The 24,513-nt window shown below is 37.7% G+C and overlaps 1 protein-coding gene across 3 annotated transcripts in view; it reads right to left on the bottom strand.

The window, feature by feature from the left end:
- The window catches only part of LOC131071300 (uncharacterized), a 37,494-nt gene extending 23,985 nt beyond the window's left edge, over window positions 1-13,509 (bottom strand). Inside the window, exons 1-3 of one of the 3 annotated variants that reach the window (XR_009112495.2) lie at window positions 12,874-13,507; window positions 8,745-11,774; window positions 8,525-8,616 (exon numbers count right to left, since the gene is read on the bottom strand). Coding sequence is in view for 1 of the 3 variants with exons in the window: in XM_058007096.2 (XP_057863079.2) it covers window positions 9,274-11,774; window positions 12,874-13,156 (2,784 nt within the window). In the remaining 2 variants the exon portion in view is untranslated. Of the gene's footprint in view, window positions 1-8,524; window positions 11,775-12,873 lie in introns of all 3 variants that reach the window. The other 2 variants (XR_009358669.1, XM_058007096.2) reach the window with 2 other exon arrangements.
- Window positions 13,510-24,513: the final 11,004 nt, after the last annotated feature.

The raw sequence follows: 24,513 nt of genomic DNA, 5'->3' as shown, positions 1-24,513 counted from the left end.
TAGAATGTTGATCTTGAATGCTTGAACTTGACTTGACTTATCCTTCAATGCTTGATGAATATTTTGATTGCTTGCTCACTTAGGCTTGATTTGCTAGAGTGCAATTAATTTCCAAATTGAGAGATCTCTTCTATTTATACTTAAATGTGCCACAATTGCTTGAATTTTCGAAACAGGCTGACACAAAGCCAAATTTCCAGCCCACAAGAGGTGACCGTTGAGAGGTCCTAATTTGGGTCCAGATTGGGAGGCCCTGGGCGTCATGGTCCTAAGTCAAGACCAAGACGCCCTACTCAAATCAAAACAGGAGTTGAGGAAGGGGTTGAAAATGCAAATTTCAGGAGGGTGTGAACAACATCAAAGCAGGTATAGAGCACTGAAGGCCAAAATGCCAAGGTGAGGCCTAGGTGAGGATGAAATTGTATAGGGATAAAATTTACGACTCTACAACATGGATGAGGCAAAGATTAGGGCAATGGAGGGTTGGCCTAGGCCTAGAACTTTGTCACATTTGAGGATATTTGTAGGACTTTGCAGCTACTATAGGAGATTTTTGACAAATTTGACAAAAACGGGAGCCTTTTTGGGGGCACTTTAGCACAAAGAACATTTGACAAGCTATATAGTATATACAATCTTTCCTCAAGGAAAATGGTGCTGAGAAGTTGAAGCCTTGATTTTATGGACCCTATAATATCATAAAGAGGATTGTTGAGGTTGCATATGAACCGGAACTTCCAAAGAATAACTAGATTCATAACATTTTTCATGTGCCATGCCTTAAGAAGGCCCTTGGGTAATAGGTCACTCCTCCATTAGATCTGCCTCACTTGATGATTAAGGAAAATTGATTTTGAAGCCTGAGGCATTTGTGGATGTAAGAGAAAAGAAGCTTAGAAACAAGGTTATTCCATAGTATTTGGTGAAATGGAAGAATCTTCAATTTGAGGACACTACATGGGAAGGAGTGGAGACCTTTGAGCACCAAAGTTTGAAATTACTTGAGAACAAACAATTTGGGGATGGGAAAAGTGTCATGACTCTTAGTTGATTGGCCAACAACTAACAAAAGGTGTTTTTTGATGAATAAGTGTTAGCTTTATCATTTATAGAAAAAAAATTACACATTCACAAAAAAAAGGTGGTGGATATAAAATTACACCCCTAGAGTCCATATGGGGCCAACGTTCAAATCATAAAACATAAAAAGCCAAACCGCTAAGCGGCAATAGTGATAGTAGCGAGGTCCCAATCACTCAGTTTGCCCAAAACATCAATAGGGTCTCCACTAGGGTCCCAACCCTTGTCATCTTTATCTTTATTTTTTTCTTCTTCATGAGCCAATGAAATTGGAAGAGCTAGTTGAGGAAACTTGTTGGAATCAAACTAGCTAGAGGCTCCACCAAAACGCAACCCAGGAGTTCCTCCTATGGGAGGTGGAGAGGCAATGAGCAGTCCACAACCAACACCATTATCCACAATTTCCTTTGGAAGTCAGAGAAGCCTACGAGTGAGCTGCCAAGAGCAGGAAGGCTCCATCCCCACCAATGCTCACAAGGAGGCGAGTGACCCTCAAAAAAGGAGAGAAAATGAGGGAACTGTTAGGTCCCGGAGACAACTGAGAGGGGGGGGTGAATCAGCTGTCTAATAAATTCAAACCAAAAACTAATTAAGCAACTTAATGCTTAATACCAGTAAACCAGTTAAGTATGCCGGTAGACAGTGTTAACAGTAAATTGCTATACCAGTAAGGATTAATGTATGAAACATAAACACAAAGTCATCCACAACACATGACACCAATATTTGTACATGGAAACCCTGTAAGGGGAAAAACCATGGTAGGAAACCTTACCCACAATCAGATGATACTACTGTAGATAGTAAGTGTACATAAATGGGGTCTGCACATGCAGAAAGGCCAACAGCCTAGAGCTCACTGCTCAATTACAAAATGGGAGTCACACTGACTACAATTGGATGGTTAAATCCAATAAGAATGTACTGCACAAAATAGCATCTTCATATGCTAGATTCAGTACCGGTGTAATGCTGATATGCTTCTACAAAAACCTAACTTCACCTTCAAATGATGTCTTCGTGTATATCCCTGCTTGATCTCGCATATACCTTCACTTAATTCTTTTTCGCATTCCACACTTGATCTTACAAATAAGATCTTACATTTATACCATACCCTAAGACCAATTTTAGTAGGTCGGCTCTACAAGATATTACAATAAAACATTTTTACAAACAATATAATATCCGATGCAATAACCGATTAAACATGTCGGCTTAATGCATTTACAACAATAATAAATCATTTCCATGGCGTGCCATGCTGATCTGGAAAAGATAAACCTACCGGTGTAACCCTAGATAACCTGGACCTATTTGCCGGTAAAAGCAAATATGCAAATATGAATATATCAATGATTAATTCTTCAAAACAAAGTGGCCACACGATGTCTTCGACATTACCAAGTGTCTTCCATATCATTCCAGGTATCGGTGAACAATATATCCTGCCGGTGAACCATATACCAGTAACTGTTGCACAGTTTACTTGCTTGCCGATGAATGTTGCTGGATCTCCAAAGTAGGTGTTGACATCAATGACAAAACCATACCAAAATACCAACAGGAACTCTAGCCGAAACATAAGGGAAATTCCTAAAATGGTCGAGAAGAACCTTTAGGTGACCCACTTTTAATGCAATTTTATTAGCTTGCACCTAGATCTATAATAACACATTAGAACAAATAATTGCTTTAGAAAAAAATGAAATATGCTGATCAATAGAGCAATTAGCAAAAATTGCAGAATTTCTATCTTTCCATACGCAAAGAGAATCTCCACCCTGAAAACCTATTGAATCTAATTGAATTTGTGTGTGATACAAGGCCAATCCCTCAAAAGAATCATATGCCAAGAAAAAGGCTCTAGTCGAAAGGGCTTAAAAAAGTCATGATTCTTGGTCCAAAGTTTCTAAGCTCTGAGAAAGAACCAAATTAAAGACTCTGACTGCCAATAGAAAGGGCAACGAGGATCTTCGGCACCCAAATGAGAAAGTCTAGAGCCCACAAGAAGGGCTTGGAAAAGAATACAAGCAAAGTGGGCCAATTTCAGTTCTATAATGGTTGATCAAATAGTGTGAAATCAACGTTGCCACAAAAAATGGTGAGTGCAAATGCCATCTCTAGTTTAAAGTTGGCACCATGGACAAATCAAGAGAGGTTCAACAATAACCATGTTGGGTCTTATAATTGCAAAAGGCAATGTTTGGACCCCACTCCCAATCTTTCCACTAAGGCTTGGAAGAATGGATTCCAATTTTTTGAACCATATCAAGCAAAATTGCCCCAATGATAGTATCAAAAGTTTCATGATCTTAGTTAGAAAGATGAAACTTAGCATTAGTTTCATTCCATTACATGAGATTCATAGAAGTTCTTGGTAATAAATCCCACAAACATTGAAAATTCCTTTCTTGTGAAATCTTAGGGCCAACACCCGAGGCAATCTAGCTAAAGGGCAACCTTGATCTTGCAAAACTGAGGAACACTGATATTTTGTTGTTTGATGGAAATAACACCACAGAAGCTTGAACCATTTTAGAAAAGTTGGGGTTTCATGGCTTCCCAAGCTCTCCAAATGCTCTTAACAACAAAAGTTCCTTCAATGGGAACTACATTCTTCATGGTAAGAAGGGTTTGAAAACCAATCTCCCCAAGCAAGTCATCCAAATATATATCTAGAGGAGATACAATGCCAAACCAAGACTTTCCAAGCTTCATCTCCTGTAAGGGCACAAATACTCCATTTGGCACAAAGCACCAAACCTGGCTGCTATGTGGATAACCCAACCTTCCAGAGTCTAGACAAATGAGAGAGACAATAACATTCCCAAGTGCCCCTATGAAAACCTTTCTGGTTCTTTAAGGAAACCCTAAAGGAAATCATGGAGAAGCTTTTCTAGCTTCATGTAAGACTTTCCAAACTTCATCTCCTGTAAGGGCACAAATACTCCATTTGGCACAAAGCACCAAACCTGGCTGCTATGTGGATAACAGCCCCAACCTTCCAGAGTCTAGACAAATGAGAGAGACAATAACATTCCCAAGTGACCCTATGAAAACCTTTCTGGTTCTTTAAGGAACCCTAAAGGAAATCATGGAGAAGCTTTTCTAGCTTCATGTAAGAGGCTTTAGAAGGAGCCCAACATGAAGAATAATGCATATGGGTGACTGCAAAGAAAAGAAATATGAAAATTTCTCCATGACCAATTCATTTCTAATCGAAGGCATTCAACCAAGGAGGCATGAGGAGAAAGGATTGTCCATAACACTGACTCTTGTGCCATTGAATGGCCAAGGTAGAGGCTTGACAGGAAGTATGCAAACATAAAAGGTATTTTCTAACACCATTATAAAATTAAAAATAAAAAATAAAATATTTGAAATAGAAATCTGGTGCCTAGTTTTGGGCCAACCCATATTTTAAATAAATATAAAATAAAATAAAGATAAGCTCAAATTCCTGGTCAGCTTATTTTTGGGCCTAGCACCCTACTTCAAGCACTATGCACACACACACACAAACACACACACTCCATATATTTGTAAAAGGGTGCAGTCAGCTGGAGAATTGACAAGATTTTTTGGAATTTTCCCTAATGTTGTTTTTGCCAAGACAAAATCAAAAGCAGGTCTTCAACTTTAGGGTGTGTCCCTTGACCTTATTTTGTCAGTTTTCCTCTATTTTGCATTTATCTCGGGTCTAAATTTTTAATTATCCTATTTTGACATGTGCCAAATTGTGTTTCAAGATTAGCAGCAGTAGGTGTGATCCCAGCAAACCATTTTCAGGTCCTGCAGATCTAATAATTGAGGAAGACCTGGACGTTGCAAACCTGATCTGAAGTAAGCAAGTCAATGGGCTTCATCCAACTGTCACAGAAGACCATCACATTGCCTCAACACCCCCAATCTGCAGCTGTGCAGTGTTTTTGGAGGACTTCAGGCAGCTGGTTTAGATCTGGGATCAATCTTACCCTAGCAACCAGGCAGAAAGTGCAACCCAGGACTGATCTGAATCTTTCCTACTCGGAAATTGGTGCAACAGCAGGCTTATGACAAGGACAAATCGAGTTTCAAGACCATATTTAAATCTGGTAACTCATTGTAATAAATCAGACCCAAAATTTCAATTGAAATATATGCTCAATTGTCTAAACCCTTGACTGGTTAAAATTCTGAGTTTGCTGATTGATTTGAAAAGCAATTTTAATTTGGTTACTGCTCATTCGTGGAAGAGAGAAATCAGATTTCTGTCTAGGGTTATTACTGTCAATAATTTTCTTCCTTTTGATACAATATTATTGCTCAAGAGTTTTTTCTTCACTGTCTTGTGGCAGCTACAGCCTCCTTGTTCAATACAAACTGTGGTAGATGAGGGCATTGTACATTTTTTTAAGGCCTCCAAAACTATACAGGCATCACAATGAAGCACTTCTTTAAAAAACACACCCTTCCTGATTTCATGTACCAGCATTGCTGGTCGGGATCCAGAGTTCTTGAACAAGCTATTTTCCTTTGCAGTAGATGCAGAGGATTATTAAAAATATTTGACGTCATAAAATCTTCCTAATCAACTTTTGCTACTTTCTGTCAACAAGGATTTCTGCTGCTCGCATGATTTCTTTCTCCACTGAAACAGTTCTGAAATGTGGGGAAATGGAATACATTGAAAAAGATTCACGTACCATCTTGGATAGTTCAAACACTGGACATTTGTCTTCTCGATAAGAATCCATTCTTTGACTGGGAACACAACTCACATTAACTGAATCCTGAACTAGGAGAACCACAAATACAAAAAGTGTACCAATGTCCTGACAATGTTCAGGAAAAGCCTAAACCTAGACAGAACTAATAAGCAATTAATTGCCCATTGTTTTAAGCCTTATGCAACAAATCAATTTTGCAAGTTTTTCTTTACAAAGTTTGAATTGTTCCACCTATAATGCCATTAACCTGCTCAAAGCATGAATCATATAAAATTTCCAGGCATATAAGCTAATGCACATGAAAAACATAGATGAACTACATTTACATAAAAGAAAAGTCACATTCTAATGATGCAATATAGGAAGACCTTTCATATCTGAAGACTTTGAGCGAGAAACTAATCCTAGGTAGAGTGGTGGACTAATTTGTGGTGGAGTGGAGGGAAGTAGAGTGCCTAGAAATTCATAATTCATTATCATGGCTAACCATTTTCTTCTGCAAATGTTTTACTAATTGCTTGCCTGACATAACCACATTGACATGTGCACTGGATGTACTTGTTCTCACTGACCCCTTTAAGTTGCTTTGAAATTCATGTTGAAGAATTTGTGTGAATGAAGGGATACATCATTGCTTGATCTTGTTGCTTCGGCTTTAATATGAACTTGAAGTAACAAAATATGGTTTCCAAAATCAATATAAACACACCAAACTAATTTCCAATGTTCTGTACATAACATTATAGATTATCTTTAGAAATTTGGTTAATAAAAAGTGTTTTTCATCATTGTTGTAAAAAAATAATCAGGACCTAAAAATATCCATGATTGACGTCAAACCTATAATGAGAATTGGGAGTAAGAAGACCACAGACTCCATGGCAGATTATATTTATTGATTAACCCTAAAATGAGAATTGGGAGTAAGAAGACCACAGACTACATGGCAGATTATATTTATTGATTATCCCTAAAGGCCAGTGAATAAAATATTAAAAAACAATTATTTAAAGCACGCAACATTATCACTAAAGCATAATATATGCAGAACAATAGAGCCAATGTAGCACAGAAAGACCATCCAGGAATTGAGTAAAGAAAGCTCAAATAGAGCCAATGTAGCACACAGATAGATTTGAAATCCAAGAATCCAAAGTTTTCACATGAGGCCAAAGACTCTAAGAAGGGCAAAGGAAAAGGAGAAAATAATTACACATGCTCAAAAGGTAATAAACCTAGAATTGGAAATCAAGATTTATATTGAAGATGATATCAACATCCCAATAATATTCTAGCTTCTAGGAGATAAATGCAAAGTCATAAAAAACTGAGCAAGATTCCAGCTTGTCTAATTTCACTGTCAGCGGGGTTTCTCAAATAAGTAAATGAGTAAATTACAAGAGGAAGTGACCTTCCTGGCAGAAGCAAAATCTGCACAAACAAGTAGCAGATGCTGCAGAAACATAGATCTGCACAACGTAAATACTAGAAATATATTAAAAGTGAATGTCGGAAAAGCACAGAAGAAATAAGTTTGAGAAAAATAATGGTATGAACAATACTCAGAGCTTCAAAGTGGGCAATGTATGCAAATAAAGAAACTTCTCAAAAACATAATTAGACAGAACACTGTAGGGTTTCAAAAAGAAATCAATGCTTCAAGGTCAAACAGACAAAGACAAAACCTTACTGTTTCAAGGCAGGAAACCAGGTCAGATGTTCTCTGGCAAAAAAGCTAAAAAGAGGCAGCCTGGCCCAGCAATCAATCTCTAGTTGAGTGACTGCAGGGACCTCCTCCCTCCCCTACAAAATCTCTGAACTAACCATGTCAAATAACAACTTTATAAAAATGGTTACAAGAAACTCCTTAATAGAATTCTACATGATAGGAGTAAAACTATCTGAATAGAAATGGTTTCGACATTAACAATAAATGAATTGTCTCAGTGCAAAGCTTCACACTAGCTTAAAGTTGCATATGCCTCTTTTCAAAGAAATTGAAATGCAATCAATATGAACAACGACATAATTTGTGTAGAAACCAGGTTAGCTTTAAGTTGGATATCTCTTTTCAAAAAAAATTAAATGCAATCAATAAGAGAAAGGACATCATTATTACACTAGCCAGAAGTATGTAATCTAATGTTTCATCAAACCAAAAAAAGGTAACCTGCACTCTTCTTTTCAACCAATAACCTTGAAATTCTTTCTTCATGTTCTAAAATTCTAAACCATAACTCATTACATCATTCAAATGCCTGTTTTAGCCATTATTTTAAATTCATAGCAACTTAATAGTTAATAACACAACTCTCAGAGATGCAAATCATTCATAGTTCATACTTCATAGATATACAAAAATTCCACTAATCTGAAATACTCCATGTCAAGAAAAGCATGTAAACATTTAGGTTGTTAGTCAAGCTGCAGATAACTGATAAGTGATCATTCAATCTTCAAAAAAGATGCTAAGATCCCATTTGCAATGGCAAGAAGAAAAATTGCTCTCAGCATTCACAAGTTATTTCAATTGGTAATTACTGATAAAGTTGATATGCAAGCTCAGAGCAACTTCCAGCAATTCATTTTACTTAAAGACTACAGCAAGATCAGTTTTAATACATTGATGTTAGATGTGGGAAGCTAACATTTTAAGCCCCGCTAGCAGCAATATGTAATGCTGTAAACATTGGAGATTAGCTGCAATGCATGAAATGTTTGAGAGACATTACCATGCCCTGAGGCTTGACCATGCTAGATTCACTAGAAGGTGAATTACTCTTGGTGTTTAATTGAAACAGCTGCATTACCTAAGACTTCAACCCTGTGTACATGGCATTCAAAACTTCTAACAATGAGTGACCCATGTAAGCAGTTATAACAATGGAATGTAAGCCTAAATGTATTGAAATTTTGAACACTCTGAAATCACTTTAAAACTGACCCAATTACCTCCTTTGTGACTTCAAATGGGCACAAGAAACCATTCTGTACAGGAATACTAATATTACTAGGAATGATTGCATTTAAGACATGGATGGCATGTATCTGAATCCAAATGGCACTGCTTCAAACAAGTATGTGAACACCATGGAAGAATTTTACCACATTTCCTAAAACAGGTAATGTTGTCATGACCTCCCAAATGGCAATTTTGTGTGCATCTGTGACCACATTTTAGAGTAGCTTCACATTTTAAACGACAAAAGGCAGACTTAAAATCTTTTAATGTGCGAACTCGAAATACTTGCTCTTCGTGATTAGGACAACACAGTTTCATTCTAGTTCCAACCCATCCATTTTTACTTAAACGATCTACGATGTCAGCCCATATTTGACTTTTCTCTGCAAGAAGTTCTGCATTCCCAAACATATATAGTCCCAATCTAGCCCTACTCAGAGCAACAAGAATTCTGTTTGGAATCCCCAAAAAACCTATAGATTCTGAATATGAATATTGTGTTTGAGTTGCATTCCTTACCAAGGAAAGAATTACAATGTTACTTTCTTCCCCCTGAAACTCATCAACAGATCTTACCATTGGTGCATCTCCCATGTGGTCTTTATCCCGGACCCTCTTTTTTCTAGAAAAATACTGCAAAAAACGCTGACTTATCTCATTAGCTTGAGATCTATACATGCTAAGGATTGTTATATCCCTTGAAGAATAGCCACAATTGTTCATTAGATACAGAGAAAACTCAACCACCAAATCAGCCTCCCCATGATTGAATTTGCTACCTGAAATATCCATGCAACTTTCTACATTTGAATGATCCAGGAAATACACATTGCTCAGAACCCCTTTAACATTGTCTAAGGTTTGAACACATCTGTGATCTCTAACGGTAGGATAAAAACCTGTGAGAAGATAAGCAATTGCAGGCCTCATTCTCCTCTGTACTTGTAGTGTTTTATATTCAATTCCATTTGTCACCAATCTTTCAAACAATGAAACATCGAAGTTGTAATTAAGGGCAAGTTGCGAGGAAGCAACAGAAGGTCGGAGCTGCAAGTGATCTCCTATGAGAATTAGATGCTCAATGTGAGGATTTAAGCAAGCTAACAGCTGACCTTCCAAGACTTCTGCTGCTTCCTCTACTATCATTACCTGTGGTTTTATCGAGTACAATATATCAAAGAACCTTGCTGCTACAGTAGTGGTCATGCCCAAGATTTTTGCACTTCTTAATACGTATTGTTGAATTTTGCTTTTTGTCTTCACCATTTCATTGATTAAAGATTCATATTCAGGAGCCAAATTCCAGAATGCTTTCTGCCCATGCAATTTAATTTGGTTCAACCAATACCCATCTAATTTCTTCCTAGAAAGGGCATCCAACTTCCATACATCCTCAATTTTACCATACTCAAGAAATAAACCAATACTTACAGGATCATCCTCAATATCTTCGAACTTCAATGATTGATTCTGGGTAGTGTTTTCAATTTTAGACTCCACAACTGAGTGCAGGCAAGCAGTAGGGTGTACCTTATCATTGCCAACCAACCATGACTGGTAAATGTCATCCTCTGGACAATAATTGCAAAAAAATAAACTGTCCATATGTTCTTCTTTCGCAACCCTAACAAGAGCTTTCCTAGTTACATGCTCTGCATACATACACTTCGCATGAAAGTTTAATTTATCAGTCATCTCTTCTTGAATACATCTAAGCCTCACTTTTGCACGACCAAGAATCTTTGGAAGCCGAATTCTGAATTTCCTTTGAAACCTTTCTAGGCTGCATTGCTGCAAAACCTGGCTCTTGCTTCCAGTCCCAAGGCGAACTAGGCTTGTTTCATACTTGTAAATCCCTTCAAGGAACTGATCCAAGGCCCTATTGGTGTAGCATACCACAATTATGGGACCATTTAGCTTCATACTGGCAAGCAATTGCTCTGTGATGAAGAGACCAACGAATGTTTTCCCAGTGCCTGCTGGGCCCTGAATGATCGCTAGCTTCTTTGAGAGTCCATGCCTGATTGCTGCCTCCTGACTGTCATCAATATCAGCAGTGAGAAACCCAGGTAATTCTGGTTCAGAATGTGGGCCATTGCCTTCTGCAAGGTTGGCCTCCTGACCATGATCCCAATCAGCATCCTCATTACCCCAAACACAATTCTCAGCATCTACACCACATCCTGTGTCTGTTCCTTCAGTTATTATAGAATCCAATTCCCCTCCCCAACCATCATTGGCCCTCACATTTCCCCCAGCTGCTTGTTTCTCGGATTGTCCATCTTGATCTGTACCCATCAGTTCTCTTGCAGAAGATGCCGATTCCCCTTCCCAGCCATCATCACCAGCAATCTCATTGATCAATGCTTCCCAACCTCTAGCTGTTCCTTCATTAATCACAGATGTCTCTTCCCTTCCCCAGCCACTATCACTAGCACTCCCATTGGTCCATGGTCCCCAAACTGTATCTATCCCTTGAACAGCAGTTCCATTGCTCCCTGCAGCCCAATCAGTATCATTTCCTTCATTTTTTATAGACATCAGTTCCTCTCCCCAACCATTGGCAGCCATCTCACTGCCCCCTGCAGCCAAATTCTCCACTTCCCCAACCCAACCAGTACCACCTCCGCTGCCACTGCTTGACACCAAATACCCTGGCACCCCAACCTCAGTCTCTACAAACACAAGATGCCTCAAAAAAACAAGCTTCTCCATTTCCTTCCTCTGTAGCACCTTCAACACATGCTGATAGGCCTCAAAAAAAGCACTGGTGGACTCAAACATAACATATTCGACTCCATACTCAAATTTAGCCTCCAGCTTATCAATGCCTCTCACCCCAATTTTATTCTCAACATGTAAATCCCTGGGTCTTCTTGATGAAACCACGGCCCAGAAAAACGTCTCAAACTCATCTCCAGAAATGCAAAGCAGGGAATTGTACATTAACAATTTTCCATTGGCCCAATCCACATAGTTATGTCCTTCTATGCCGCTGAACTTCAAAACATATTCCATTCCTGACTCAAAATGCAAATAAGAGAATCAAAAACAAACAAAAAAAAATCACTGATTTTGTAAGGCTTACCCATAACTCTAACAGACAATGCAGCAAGGCTGCAGTGTAGCAGTTATAATATTCATTCAAAAGTGACCCACGGTTAAAAATCTTACGGATGCACTGCAAGCTTACCCACAGGAGTCTCAAAAGAAGCCCATAGCCTCACCCCAGGCATACCAGTTAGTCAAGCAAGGGAAAAATGGGATAGCTCTTTTACAATGCCACCCAAAACTTTAACAAGGCTCTCCATAAGTCTAAAATTCAATAAGAGAGATTCTAGTGTAGCAATTACAGCCTACATTTCACCATGAACCAAGTTTAAAAATCTTTAAAACGTGCTTCAAGCTTATCCACACAGTGTTAAAGCCAACCCATAATCTCACCCAAGATATATACCATGCAATAAAAAAAATGCAAAACGACCACTTTGTATTGACTCAATTTATACATCTAGCAGTTGCGGTGTAACAATTATGGCGTACATTTCAGTGTAAACAAGCGTAAAAAGCTTTTAAATGTGCTTCAAGCTCACCCCACGCATGTGAAAACCAGCCCATAATCTCCGCTAACGTTTACTATACAGTAATAAAAAATGCAAAACAGAACCTTGGATTGACTCAATTTAAACTACAAGCGGATGCCATGTAGCAATTATGGTGTACATTCCAATGTAACCTAAGCTTACAAATATTTAAAATGTGCCAAGCTTGTCCCGCACAATTGTTAAACCAGACCATAACCCCATCCAACGATTACCTAGCCCTCGAACAAATATATATTTTAATAGATAAAAAAAAGTTGTTTTACATGGATTCAATTCACAAAATTAGATTGTCTTCTACACTATTATTTGAACACATTATCCACACCCAGTTTAACAACGTATTACCTCGACTACTCAATTTTTAAATGTACTAGATACCCAGTTTTGCATTGCCCCACTTCCCACAAGACCAGCTGAACTACTGAATTTCAAAATTGACCCACTTTTGCATTGACCCAATTTTAAAAAATGTTCATCTAAGTCGTTTAATTCTTAAAACACTACTACAACATACCTGAATTTTCTGCTCTCATGCCCACCATTTTCACACTGTTATATATCTGTATGTCCGTGAGCGACTTGCAGTTGAAATTGCAGGATTTTCTCCTTCTGAGCTCCCTCACAGCCTGCCTATAAGGAGTAATGAGGTCTTCTCTGATAAGCCTGAAATGGGTTTCCAGATACTCTTCTACACTTCCATAACTGCCTTCAATTTTGTTCACAGGAAGCTGACTGGTGTTCTCCTTCATAAACTCTTCCTCCTCCTCCTCTATCACCTTTATGTCTCTGAAACCCATGTCAATATACACAATCAGTATCTGTTCGTTGCATACACAATGCGTATGTCCTACCTGCTACCAAAATCTGTGTCATACAGCAAATCCAAAGTAGCATGAACGATGGAGTATAACAGTGGCATAACGTGGAAGAAAGAATGACTCCTGCTGAATTTAGTGAGAGAAGCGCCACCACCATGCTTATTATGATTACAATTGTATAGTTTTATTACTGAGAGTTCTATTTCCTAGGAAAAAAATATTATTTATTGCATGGGGTTCAGAAGTGCCTAGTGAACCTTTATCTGTCTAGAAACATACATAATTCGGGCAACCCCCATTATAAAGACGAGCTGAATGGAGGTCTTCCTGTTTTAGCCTTCAGACCTTTTTCGTCGGCTTTTAATTCATCACAACTTCAATAATAACGGTACTTTTTTGTAATAGATGGCTCCATTTAGTCGTGTCAGAATGTTAGTTTTGAAATTGATTTTACCAAATTATTTTTAGAATTAAAATATGTTATAAGAAAGGGTGGCAATAAAAATAATATGTTAAATTTCAATAACAACACATAATTATATTTTTAATCCATTTTACATTTGAGAGTTCTTAGAAGATCATGAAGGTCACTTATTTTCTTTTAGTTTTAATATGGATTTATTGTTTAAATTTATAAGAAGGGAAAAATTACTTTTGCAATAAAGTTATTTAAATGATTTGGGTGGTTTGTTTTACTTTCTTTTATTATTTTAAAAAGTTAAATCTTGTCATGTTCATCTATTTATGTATGATGTTTATTTGTTTTGTATGCAAACTTTATATATAAAGGCGAACCTCTTTGTAATTAGTTATTATGATATCTAATAGAATACTATTTCTTTTGACAACATGATAATAGAGCAAGGGTCATGTGAAAGGGACTTTTTCATTTATGGAATAGGGTTTCCTTTGAAAGAAAAATTGAGGGTTTTTTGTGCACGAAATCATGTCTAATGTTTTAAGAGGAAATCGTGAATATTAGCAAGGCAAATTACGAAGTTTGATTTGTGCAAAAATGGTGACTAGTAGAAGAAAGAAATTGTGCGTTGAAGGTGGTTTTAGCACAACCAACTCTAAGAAAATGTTTGATAACTTATTCCTCTCGAAAATTAAGGAATTATGCTCCAAGGTTCCTTTCCAGTCAAGAGGAGTAAGTGATCAATCATTTACTCATATTTGGATGTATTAAAACCATCATCAGTAGAATTTACGCTAGGAGGACCACTTCAAAGTGGACTCAAATAAACAACCTTTCATTGAACCAAGCAGGAGAGTGACAAATTCACTATTTTAGAGTGACTTGGTCACCAATTACTTAAGTTAGGTCAACATAGTCAGATGAGAAGTGAGAAAAGGAACTATGTGGAAACATTAATTTAGCCACAAAACCCTAATCTAATAACCCATATCACTAATTCTTGTGGATCTTGTGCTCTAATTGTTGTCAATACCTCATAATCTAAAATGGCCTTTTTCCAAGAAAATGATAATTCTCCCCTCAATATTCCTAGGAATGAACATAACTACCTAAAACTTCAAAATATTGTTGTCCAAAGTTTATTTATGGTGAATCTAAAATAGTGGAAGATCGCATTAAAACCTTTATTCAAACATGTAATTGATCTTAGATCGAACACAAAGATGTGGTTTATAGACTATCCCCTTACTATTTGGGTGAATTTGCATTCAGTTGGTATTTAATCTATCTCCTATGTCTATTATAAACTAGCTCCAATTAAAGAACAAGTTCTTAAACCAATTTAAGATCTACACAAATCATGTCATCCTTAGTCATCAATATAAAAGAGAGTCCATTAAACCCTTGAGAATTTTTAACACTGGCTTCTATAGCGTGAATAAGAAACTACCATATTCATATACAATGGAAGAGGCAAAAGCCATTTGGGCCTATTTCATATCTTTGGATCCATTAAGTAGTCTATTTTTGTGAAGAGTGTCTACTGATACTATAAATACTTTAGAAATGTTTTACTCTAAAATAATTACATTCTTACAACATATGGATCCGATGGTACGGGAACTTTTGGGTCTTTACCTTCTTTGGTTTCTCAGGTATAGCCAATCAAATCCTAGTGATTAACAATGCTTTAGCCAAGCACACACCTTTGATGAATCCAATTTTAAGTGTAACAATAATGAAGGAAAACTGAGAGGGGGGGCTAAATCAATTTTCACCGGATTAAACAAATTAAGCACAATCTCATATCTTATCAATAGTAATAAGAACAGAAATGAACACAATAACAGCAACACACATAACACCAAGATTTTGACGTGGAAAACCCAGTTAAGGGAAAAACCACGATGGGAACCTACCCACAATAAGATGATACTCTGCAGTAGTATGTGTAAATATTACAATGGGGCATACACATGCATTCAAGCACACTGCCTTATCGTTGGTTGCAGATTTGGGAGAGTGTTTGGGATGTTCATGTGTATCTTCAATTCAGATGGTTCTAGATTTGGTGCTCCGCAAGTCATATCTAGGACACACTTAAGTTCTATCTCCCCAACCTATAAGATAATTTTTGCTAGCCCCCATGATATCATATCCTAGAGGAGGACATTAAAGATAGGCTATTGATGGCTCAAGCTCAACATGAGTCAATTTTTAACAATAGAATTGAAGAGATCCCTCCAACTTAGATTCCACCACTCAATTAACCTCTAAATTGGAATCCATTAAAAAGACAATGTCTCAAGTTACAAATGAACTCACTAACATTGAGAGTGAATTTTTCACGAGCTATTGATCAAAATTGGAATCAAGGTAATAGCTCCCAAAAATACAATTAGAGTATCTAAAACATCCATAATAGAAACTAACCTATAGAGGCTTAATAGGCAATCGAATATCGAGCCGAATAATGGAAGGGTTAGCAACCTATTGGATGGAATGAATAATGTAAATTTGGTTGATTACTCCAATGCCACTTTTCATGGCATCTAGTTGTAGATTTCATGAAACCATGCATCGCTTTCAGGTTAACTATCTTGAGATGTAGAGGATGTCCCAATTAATGCAAGATGATCAAGTTTTTGTATCAACTCACATGAATATTATGATGATAGAACCATATGCTTTCTTAGGTGGGGAAATTCTAGAGATGGAATTGGAGAAAGAGGAAATAACTTTTCCTCTTGAAGATGATAATGAGCCCAAAGTTGCAAAGGTGAATATGTTCCAAAAGTCCAGAAACAATAACAATTTGAGAAGTAAAACGAAGCCTCTTATTGATGGAATAACTCCTCATGCTAGTCCTAGCATGGTCCTAGCCCTCTAGACTCCCATGTAGATAACAATCCTCCAACATTAAAAGGTCATCAAGTAGTAGTTGCTAACAAATAAATCATTCTTTGTATCTTACAAATAAAAATACAATGTGACAGAAGAACTAAAGAAAACTAAATCCAATATTTACATGTACGATATGTTTAAGATCTATCTTAGCTAAAGGGAATCATTGACGTGGTCATTAAATAGACGAAAGGGAGAAAAGGTAACTACCGTGTTGTTATGGACGAAAATGGAATCAAGTAGTTTACGCCCTAATCCCACTTTCATTCATACATTGGAATACGAAGGCACCTAAAGGAGTGATCTGCTATGACTAACTCTAGTGAAAGAGAGTCAAGGGATACTTTTAGGGTTTGTATTCCTTCACTGATATCAAGGGGAATGTGTTGGATATGGGAGAATGTGAAACTAAGCTAATAGGATGGATGAAAACAACTAGAACAACATTAAGAACAGTTTGATACAGAAGAAGAATTGGGACAAAAAGTACAAATCTAAGAATAAGGATCTAGTGTGCGCCTGTGACAAACTGAGCTTGATTTGTCAGGACCAGGGCGTTGGGTGCCTTGGTCTCAAAGATCAGATTAAACTACAAATTGGAGGGTTGAAACCTGAGACTGTCTCAGATCCTTCTACAAAATGTGAAGCTGATTGAGAAGGACCAGGGCATTCAACGCCCTGGTCCTAGAGGACTAGGGTGTGGGGTGCCCTAGTCCTTGAGATCCTGGTCTAGATTCTGGTGATGGAACTATGACTGTCTGCTGAGATCTCCTAGAAATTGATCGCTCTGATAGAAACATGTCACTACACCTGCAAGCTGGAAAATGGTGTGTTTGTGGCTATATAGGGTTGTACCTTAGTCAAACCCCTTATTTTGGTGATTTCCACCTCCACAAATAGTCGATATTGTATTGAAAGGTGTGTGTGCTCTATAATCTCATGTGTCTATAAGATTCCTATGAGCTAAATGCAAACTAGAGTTCTACCCTATGATTTTAGTAAAAATCTAAAATAAATGTAATGTATATGCTTCAAATCACAAATGCAATGTAAATCTAAATCAATAATGCAAATATGAAAACCAATGATGTGAAGATCTGAAATTCAAACTGAGATATGAAAATAACATGAAACCATACCAAATCCTAAGGAAGAGGTACAATTCAATCAATAGTTGGTGATCTCCTTATTATTCTTCAATGTCTCCTAAAGATTCCATGAATGATAAAAGGTTGATCAAGGCTTGATTGATGATGAACGTGTTGATTTAGAATTCACATAAAACCCATTCTTTCACTTCACAAGGATCTCCATTTAATTGCTAGATTCGGATCCTCAAATGAGGGAAAGAAAAAGATTTATATATGAAACCCTAACTTTAATTTTGATAATAGGTTGACTTAGAATAAATAAAAAATTGACACAAAGCAGAATTTGAACATTATAATAATTCCAAATTAAGCTCCCAAAATTCAGGGAAAAAAGTATAGGACCAAGTAGTATACTACCTAGTTCGACCGACCTTTTTCCAATTTTCTAAGGATGCGAGATATCATGATTATAAAGTCAAATCCAACATGGTAGGTCAATCCAAGATGTGTATATATGTGAAAATGTGCTTTGAAGATAGAAATTAGGACATCATTAGGATTAATTCAAAATAAAATAAAAAGGGGTGCACCTAGGGTTAAGGGCCCAATTTTATAATATGTGAATTGATGAGAGAGAAATTTAGATTTAATTAAATTAACAATTAAATGCCTAAGAAGCCCTATAAATGAAAGATGCAATGAGACAAAACAAAGGAGATGAATTGAAACTAAATTGAGCATAAGTTGGCCTCTGCTATCTGGCGAAAATGCGAATTCAACACGCAGCGAACTTGTCAAGGTTTTCGGCGGGGGGGTGCAGACAGGTGTTTGCCTCATGCCCGAGGAGCATCTCTGTCTTCAGTCCGCCATGTAAGAAAATCCCTGCTAGAAGCATAACGTTGTCAAATGAAAGGAGGGATTCGGTTTTCAGAGAGGGCGATTTTGGCATAAATGATGTAATTAGGGCAAAAAATGTCGAAGCCCTGTCGCTTCCTTCCGACAGAAATTGGCAAGTGTATCGTTCGAAAAAAACCATGAAAAAGATGGGCAATCATAGAGATACATCTTTAAATGTTGATAGGCTCAAACACACAGCCTCAAAGCAATCTCCGGCAACTGGGGCTAATTTGGTGCCGCTCGGGAAAGTTAGAATTTTTGAGCCAAAACCTAATATTAGGCAGAGGCGTATATGCAATATCCCGGCTTATCTGATGGATCCCCAATTCAATTTATATAGCAAATGTGGGGTTTTTGTAAAATGGTCTGGATTTGGTGAAGATACAAAAAGGATTGTCGATTGGTGGTTGGCCCTATATCCGGGATAGGTAAGTATTACTATCCTGGAAAATAATTTTCTTGCAATTTTGTGTGATAATCAAAATACAAAGAATGACATTATGCATGGTAAGGTTAAATTGTATAGAGGCTATGGTTTTTTTTGTTGTGAATGGATGCCGAATTTTGACCCACATTCACAGAATTTAAACAAATACCCAAGATGGATTAATCTAGGCTCACTACCAATCGAATATTTGGATTTTAAAATTTTGGAATTCTTAGGGGAACAGTTTGGGTCCTTTTTGGGCTGCGAAGGTTTAGAAAGAATGGTTTTAAACAAGAACACCAAAATCTTAGTTGAATTTGACAGTAATTCTCGGGTCTTGGAACCCACCAAGCTAGTAACAAACAGGGGGGAGTGGAACATTCATCCCACCTTCTATGATGGGGTCATAAATGAATCTGATATAAGGCTGAAATCAAGCCCGGTTCTAGTTAAAAGTATCGATCAAAAGGAAAACCCTCTTTCAGATCAGAATGAAAAAATCACATTGAATTCTATCCATGAAAATGCTAACTGCCCTCCTGTGGCTAACACATCTGAAAATAAACACAATAATCTCAGTAATATTAATGATCTTGATAAGATAATAGATGAGGCAAATTCCATAAAAGAAGAAGCCTTAGTGGAGATGTCAAAAAGAATCTCCGATTCGGTGGATTCATTGAAATCTCATTCTGAAACTAAATCAGTCGAAAACTTGGGGCAAGATAATGAGGCAGATCAAGAAGAAATGTCTTCTAGAATGGCTGTTGTTCTAGAGGTATTCAATAATAATGTAGTTGAAAATCTTTCCCCGGAAGAGGAAGATGAGAAGAGGTTTCTAATTCAGGAGCTTCTGGCCTCTATGGATGAGGAAGAAAATAATGAGAATAGGGTAGGAGATATCACCCCTCTCCCTGTCAATGACTACACAGCAGCTTAGTCCCAGCTGGGAGAGGATGACGGAGAAGGAGTGATAGTTCCCCAGCTATCCTTAGGAATAACAAACATATATGACGGGAAAAACTTTCCTGACTGCGCTAGAGAAGCTAAAAGTAAAGGCAGAAAATCTTTGAGCGAATTCAGGTTGCAGGATGGAAATGCAAAAGACCAAGGCAAATTAACTGCCTTCTTTGATGCTGGGAAGGGGAAGGGCCTTCCCACGGTCCAATGAAAATCTCTTCGTGGAATGTTAGGGGCATGAATGCCCCTAACAAACAGCGTCTAATTAGGTGCAACATTATAAAATGGAAACATGACATCGTTCTCCTTCAAGAAACTAAATTAGCCCAGGTAGAAGCTGAGGCTTTTAAAAGGAAATTAGGTCATCTTAGTTGTGAATTTGTGGAAGCCAGGGGTGCCTCTGGTGGATTAGGTATCATTTGGAATCCGCGTAGTATATTATTTTGTCCAATAGCAGGAAACAGAAACTGGCTATTGGGAAAGGTAATAAGCAAACTCAGCAAGCTCTCATTTACCCTAATAAACATCTATGGCCCGATTCCAGATGTTGGGAAACGCAAAGTTTGGTCGAAAATCTCGTTTATGATGGGGCTAGATCCCTCTTCCCCTGTTATTCTAGGAGGGGACTTCAATGCTATCCTAAATTTATTAGAAAAAAAGGGTGGTATTCGCAGGGAACCGCAGTCCTTAAAAGACTTTAGAGAGTGGGTAGCTCATAACAATCTGATTGATATAGAAACTAGTAATGGAGTGTATACCTGGTACAATAGAAGATCAGGCTTTACACAAATCGCTGAGAGATTAGATAGATTCCTTTTTAGAGGGAATCTGAGCGATCTAGCAGTTAACCTCTCAGCTTCGTTACTCCCATCTTCAGGATCTGATCACTATCCTGTCATCCTCAATATTGAGGGAGAGGCTACACCGAGGTGTTGCCCCTTTAAGTTTGAAAAAATGTGGATGCAAAATCCGGATTTCTATGATCTCGTAGCCAAGTGGTGGTCTGAGGTTAATTTTCAGGGATCAAAAATGTTTTGCCTTGTAAATAAACTAAAACATCTTAAAAGCAAGTTACTGAAATGGAATAATGAAGTCTTCGGTAACATTTTTGAAACCAAAATTTCATTAGAAAAAGAAATCGCAGACCTAAATGAAAAAGTGTTTAGACTAGGAATGGATCAGGATAGCTTCCTCAAAGAAAAGGAGCTCCTCGGGAAATATGAGGATACATTAACAAAAGAAGAAATTTTTTGGAAACAGAAATCTAGAGAGAATTGGCTTCAAAATGGGGATAGGAATACTAAGTTCTTCCATAACAGTACAAAAAACAGGAGGAACACCAATAGTATTCACAAGATCATGAGCAATAATGGTATACTTCTGGAAGATCAAAAGGACATAACTACAGAAGCGGTGAATCATTTCAAAACCCTATTCAGTTCGGAATCTTCCCCTAAAGATGCCAATTTAACTTTGCTTAGGAATATTCCTAAGATCGTAACTGAAAACCAAAACAAAGCGCTTAGCAACAAATTTTCAGAATCAGAAGTAAAATTAGCATTGGGGCAACTTAACCCTGATAAAGCACCCGGCCCCGATGGTTTTCCAGCTTGCTTTTTTCAAAAATGCTGGCACATCATTGGCAAGGAGGTGGTGGAAGCATTGGAAGCTGTTAGAAATTCTGGAAGTATTTTAAGGGAGATCAACAATACTTTCATAACTTTGATTCCTAAGAAGGAGGAATCAAGAAACTTTGATGACTTCCGACCTATTTCCTTATGTAACACAATCTACAAGCTTTTTACAAAAAATTTAGCAAATAGATTGAAGGGCATTCTCCCTTGCATAATTTCAGAGGAACAGACCGGATTCGTTCCAGGTAGATCTATCTTTGATGGCATTATTGTTGCTCAAGAAGTCATGCACTCGTTACAACAAAATCGTTCAGCGGCTATGATGATCAAATTAGAGATCAAGAAGGCATATGACAAAGTCGATTGGAGATTTTTGTGTAAATGTTTAGAATCCTTTGGTTTTTCTAAACAATGGATCAATTTAATATTCGAATGCATCTCATCTCCCAGGGTGTCATTACTTATTAATGGTTCACCTGTAGGCTTCTTCCAGATATCTAGAGGGATTAGACAAGGAGATCCTTTATCCCCTTTCTTATTTATCATAATGGCAGAGGGCCTTGGGAGAATCATTTCTTGTGCTCGTATGAATCAGATTATTAAAGGTATTAAAATCACTAATGGAATGGAGGCCATTACTCACCAGCAGTTTGCTGATGACACAATGCTGATGGGATGTGCGAATAGGACAGAAGCCATGGCTTTCAAAAGGATTCTTGACATTTATGCATTAGCTTCTGGTCAGGAAGTGAACAAGAATAAATCGGAAATCTTCTTCTTCAATACTTCGCAAAACTTAGAGACAGATATTTGTAATATTTTTAGGTTTGATAGAGGGAAACTTCCTTGTAAATATTTAGGGATATCGATGGATAAGGGAAACAATATTATTTCATTATGGAAAGGTATCCTTGATAAGATGGATCTCAGGTTGAATTCTTGGAAGAATAAATGCCTCTCTTCGGCTGGGAGGATTACATTACTTAAAGCTGTTTTGGCGGCTATTCCGATATATCAAATGTCCTGCCAGCAATTACCTAAAGGAGCTCGGCTAGAAATGGTAAAAAAGATGAGGAAGTTCTTTTTGAATATGGATTCAGACAAAAAGAAATTCGCATTAATTTCTTGGGATAAAATTAGCCAACCTATCAGTTTAGGGGGAGTTGGCATCAAAGATTTGGGGGTACAAAACATGGCTCTGGGGGCAAAGTTAGTCTGGAAAATGTACTCGGAACCAAATCTTAAATGGGTAAGGATCCTCAAAGCTAAATATCTTACTAACTCCAACCCTGATAGCATATTGAGGATGGAAATATTACCCAAGGGATCCAAAGTTTGGAATTTTATGATTGAATGTAGAAAGGTGATCAGGGATTATCTAACTTGAGATATTGCGGAAGGATCTGAGGCACTGTTCTGGGAAGACTCTTGGGGGGGCTATCCAGCCTTAGACAAAATTGGTATAAGCGAAGATGGTATAGAACTTTGCAAATCTATCAGGGGTAGGTTTGTTAAGGATTATATCAAGCTTATCTCCAATGATCCTGCTTTGGGTTGGGAGTGGAAACCCCTTGATGAGATGAACTTGTCAAATGCAGACAAGGAGATCCTCTGGAATAATTTGAGGCATAGGCATTTATCATTACATACTGGGAAAGACAGGATAATATGGGCGGGTAGCTCTTCAGGCATTTACAAAGCCAAAGAAGGATACTCACTTTTAAAACTCAGTCGAGCTGCAACCAATCCTAATACACCGATTAGCCTATGCTGGAATAACATTGGTCTTCCCAAAGCTGGTATCTTCTCATGGGCAGCTTTCCAAAAAAGAATTCTTACCTCAGACTGGTTCTCAAAATTAGGATTCCTGGGACCATCGAGATGTCCTCTATGCGAATCAGAGGAAGAAAATGTGGATCACCTGCTTCTCAATTGCAGTTTCAATCAGAGATGTTGGGATTGGCTTTGCTCAAGCCTTGGATGGCTGACACCGAGACCTAGGGACATTTCAGAATGGCTGATTAGCTGGCAACCTCCTCACACAAAGGATATATATCACTTAGTGTGGTCAATTTCCCCGGCAATCCTCATATGGGAAATATGGAAGGAGAGAAACAGGCGGATCTTCAAAGAATCAAAATTGAGGGTAGAATCCCTTCTAAACAAGATCGAAGCAACAATTGTGGAAAAAATTAATAATAAACTTAGACATACACAGGAAAAGTCTATTAACTTAACCAGATGGGATGAGGTTCTTCGATCTAAATGGTTGGGTTTAATAATTCCCCCGTTTATTGGGAAGGGTGGGAAACAGGCTGAGATAGATAGGAAGCTAACAAAATGGGCTCCCCCCCGAAAGGGCTGGGCTAAGCTAAACTTTGATGGCGCGTCCCGTGGGAACCCTGGTGTAGCAGGTATTGGGTGTGCTATTCATCAAGATAACGGAGATCTAATAGCTAGCATTAATAAGCCCATAGGTGTGGCTTCAAATAACATGGCTGAGTTTTCAGCGTTGCGGGAGGGACTGATTATAGCTAAATCACTGAAGATTAAATATCTGGAAATTGAAGGTGATTCGACATTAACTATAAATGCAGTCAGGACTAGGGATGTGTCTAACTGGAGATTGAAAGCGGAATTAAATAGAATTCTAGATTTGATCAAATACTTTGAGGAAACTTCGGTTAAACATATTTATAGGGAAGGTAATTCTATTGCAGACAAGTTAGCAAATTTAGGGGCAGATGGTAATTCGCCTGTCTTTAGGAAGGATACTCCCTCGGATTAAAACTTTGGCGTTGGCCATGTCAACAACTCATATCACTCCTCTCCAAATCCTCTCCTTGGCCCTCATGTATAAATTCTAGGATATGCGGTCACGGTTTCCTTATAACAGCATTTTGGTATACTAAGTTTCAGATATATATATATATATATGCTCACATATATATATGTATATATTTGTAGTTAATCCCATATGGATTGATTCATGTTATATGGTGTAC

This window comes from Cryptomeria japonica, chromosome 8 (genome assembly GCF_030272615.1).
Source record: "Cryptomeria japonica chromosome 8, Sugi_1.0, whole genome shotgun sequence".
Taxonomy (NCBI): Eukaryota; Viridiplantae; Streptophyta; class Pinopsida; order Cupressales; family Cupressaceae; genus Cryptomeria; species Cryptomeria japonica.
This window is presented reverse-complemented; position numbering and strand designations above follow the sequence as displayed.